General features: G+C 50.0%; 1 protein-coding gene across 1 annotated transcript; it reads right to left on the bottom strand.

Moving 5' to 3' along the window:
• Positions 1 to 356: 356 nt before the first annotated feature.
• neurog1 (neurogenin 1) lies at positions 357 to 991 on the bottom strand. Its single transcript, XM_034130711.1, is given in 5 exon segments — positions 357 to 502; positions 505 to 550; positions 552 to 716; positions 718 to 792; positions 794 to 991. Coding segments are annotated over 5 exon segments (567 nt in total). The 3' UTR covers positions 357 to 419.
• Between the last annotated feature and the right edge of the window lie 1374 nt (positions 992 to 2365).

The raw sequence follows: 2365 nt of genomic DNA on the forward strand, positions 1-2365 counted from the left end.
CCCACAACAGGAAGGGTTATTTCTTCATGTAATTAAATAAAAAACTAAGTTAATGAAACAATATATGTTCCTAAAAAGTGAAATAATATAACTAACATAAATAATTCAAATATTAAACTAACAGTATTTAACACAAAATGCTGTTAAAAAAACAATCATTTCTGGGGTTTGTCTGTATGATCATCACACTGACCCCTCCAGTCCGCTGGTCTCAGGTCAGTTAGTCTCTATAGAGAACAGCTTTCTACCAGTCTCTGTTTCAGTAACTAGTGGCACTTTAGACTGAGCCTTAGTGACGTCAGGAGCTGCACTAGTTGCCCTGTGACGTCAGGAGCTGCACTAGTTACCTAGAAAGTCCCAACTAGTGCCCCTTAAAGGTGAAAGTGAACAGGTGAGCTGCGGAGAGTCCTGTATCTCCTTCAGTAAACAGGAGGCACGAAGGCGCGGAGGAACATGGCGTCTTGCGGCTGGAAGTAGTTCTCCGGACTGCCGGGGCTTGAGGCGCATACACCGGGGATGAAGAGGAGGAGGAAGAGGAGGATGAAGATGAGGAAGAGGAGCAGCTCACACGCCTCGCTGCTGCTGCCGGGGTTGATGGGAGCCTCCGCCCGGTGGAAGGATCTCTCCGCCTCCAGGTCTGCGTTGCGGAGGGTTTCCGACAGAGCCCAGATGTAGTTGTGCGCGAACCGCAGCGTCTCGATCTTGGTCATCTTGGTTCTCCTCCGGGCACGCGGGCAGCACCTCGCGCAGAATCTCGAGTGCGTCGTTCAGGCTGTGCATGCGGTTGCGCTCCGCGGTCGTTGGCCTTCACGCGCCGGTTCCTCTTCACTGGGGGTCCGCCGTCCGCGCGCCCCCTTCGCTTCTTCATCACGGGGGAGGTAGCGCACGGGCTGCGGGAGTTCTCATCGTCGCTGCGCGCGGGAGAACCCGGCTGCTGGTGTCGGTGTCTGAGAGCGCGAGGGTCCATGTTGTCTGAGAGCGCGAGGTCCATGTTGTCTGATGAAGAGATGAAGGAGCAGGTGAGAGAGGCACGCGCTGCGGAGAGACAGAGAGAGACAGAGACACGCGCCTGTGCTTCAGGTGTTCGGATGAGCTCGTGCGAGCCGGTGAGTCTGGCACACGACCGGCGCGAGGCAACTTATATACTGACCGGACACCCCCCCCCCCCCCTCCTCTGAATCCCCCCCCCCCCGCGGCAGGTCTGCCCCGTGCCGCCTGGAGCTATTCATTAACATAACCCCCCCCGCCGCGCGCACAGAAGCGTGCCGGTGATCAGCGCGAGCCAATCAGAGGGCGAGGCTGGCCACGCGAACACCAAGCAGGACACACACACACACACACCACAAACACACAACACACACACACACCATCCACACACACACACACACACACACACAACACACCACACACACACTAACACACACCTCCCTGTAAGGCAGAAACTTTGCGGAGTTGAAGCCAAAAACATAAAAAAAGAGAATAAAGAAAGAAGAGCCCCCCCCCTGCTGGGTGGAGACACGCTCCGGAGGATCCTCACACACACACACACACACACACACCACACACACACACACACACACACACACACACACACACACACACACACACTCACACACACTTCAGTAACAAGACAGTTTTAAAACTTTTCTTAACTTTAAGTTTTATTTCTGGAGAACCTTTCAGAATAAAAGTTGCAAAGAGTTTTTCAGAATAAAGCATGGATGTGCTCTTTTCATTCCGAGACCAGAGAGGTGTTATTCACAGAGTGTACTAAAACACCTCCCGTCTGAGTTTCAGATTGTAGTGAACGTTGCTCATCAGAAACCTAACCCTCACATCAGCAGCGAGTGAGAGGCGGTTGATCCCTCAATACAAAGCTCATTCAATAAAGTTTGATTCAATAAAACAGATTATTAAAGTAAAAGCTATAACTTTACCAGAGCTTTATTTAAATGAACATTTAAGGCCCTAAAATACATTAATGGAAGGATTCATTTTAAAAATGTTTATGTTAATATTTAGTAAATAACTGTTTATTATTTATTCCTGTTAACATCTCATTATAATAAGAGGAGAGGAGTGTGTGTGTGTGTGTGTGTGTGTGTGTGTGTGTGTGTGTGTGTGTTTGTGTGTGTGTGTTTGTGTGTGTGTGTGTGTGTGTGTGTGTGTGTGTGTGGTGTGAGAGAGAGTGGGTGGAAGTGGAAGTGTGTGTCGGTGGTTAAATACAAGCTGTTTCCCTTTGAAGTGACTGTAAACTGCAAACCTCTACCTTCTTCTCCTCCCACGCACACACACACACACACCACACACACACACACACACACACACACACACACACACACACACACACACACACAACACACAC

Source organism: Trematomus bernacchii, unplaced genomic scaffold (assembly GCF_902827165.1).
Source record: "Trematomus bernacchii unplaced genomic scaffold, fTreBer1.1, whole genome shotgun sequence".
Lineage (NCBI taxonomy): Eukaryota > Metazoa > Chordata > Actinopteri > Perciformes > Nototheniidae > Trematomus > Trematomus bernacchii.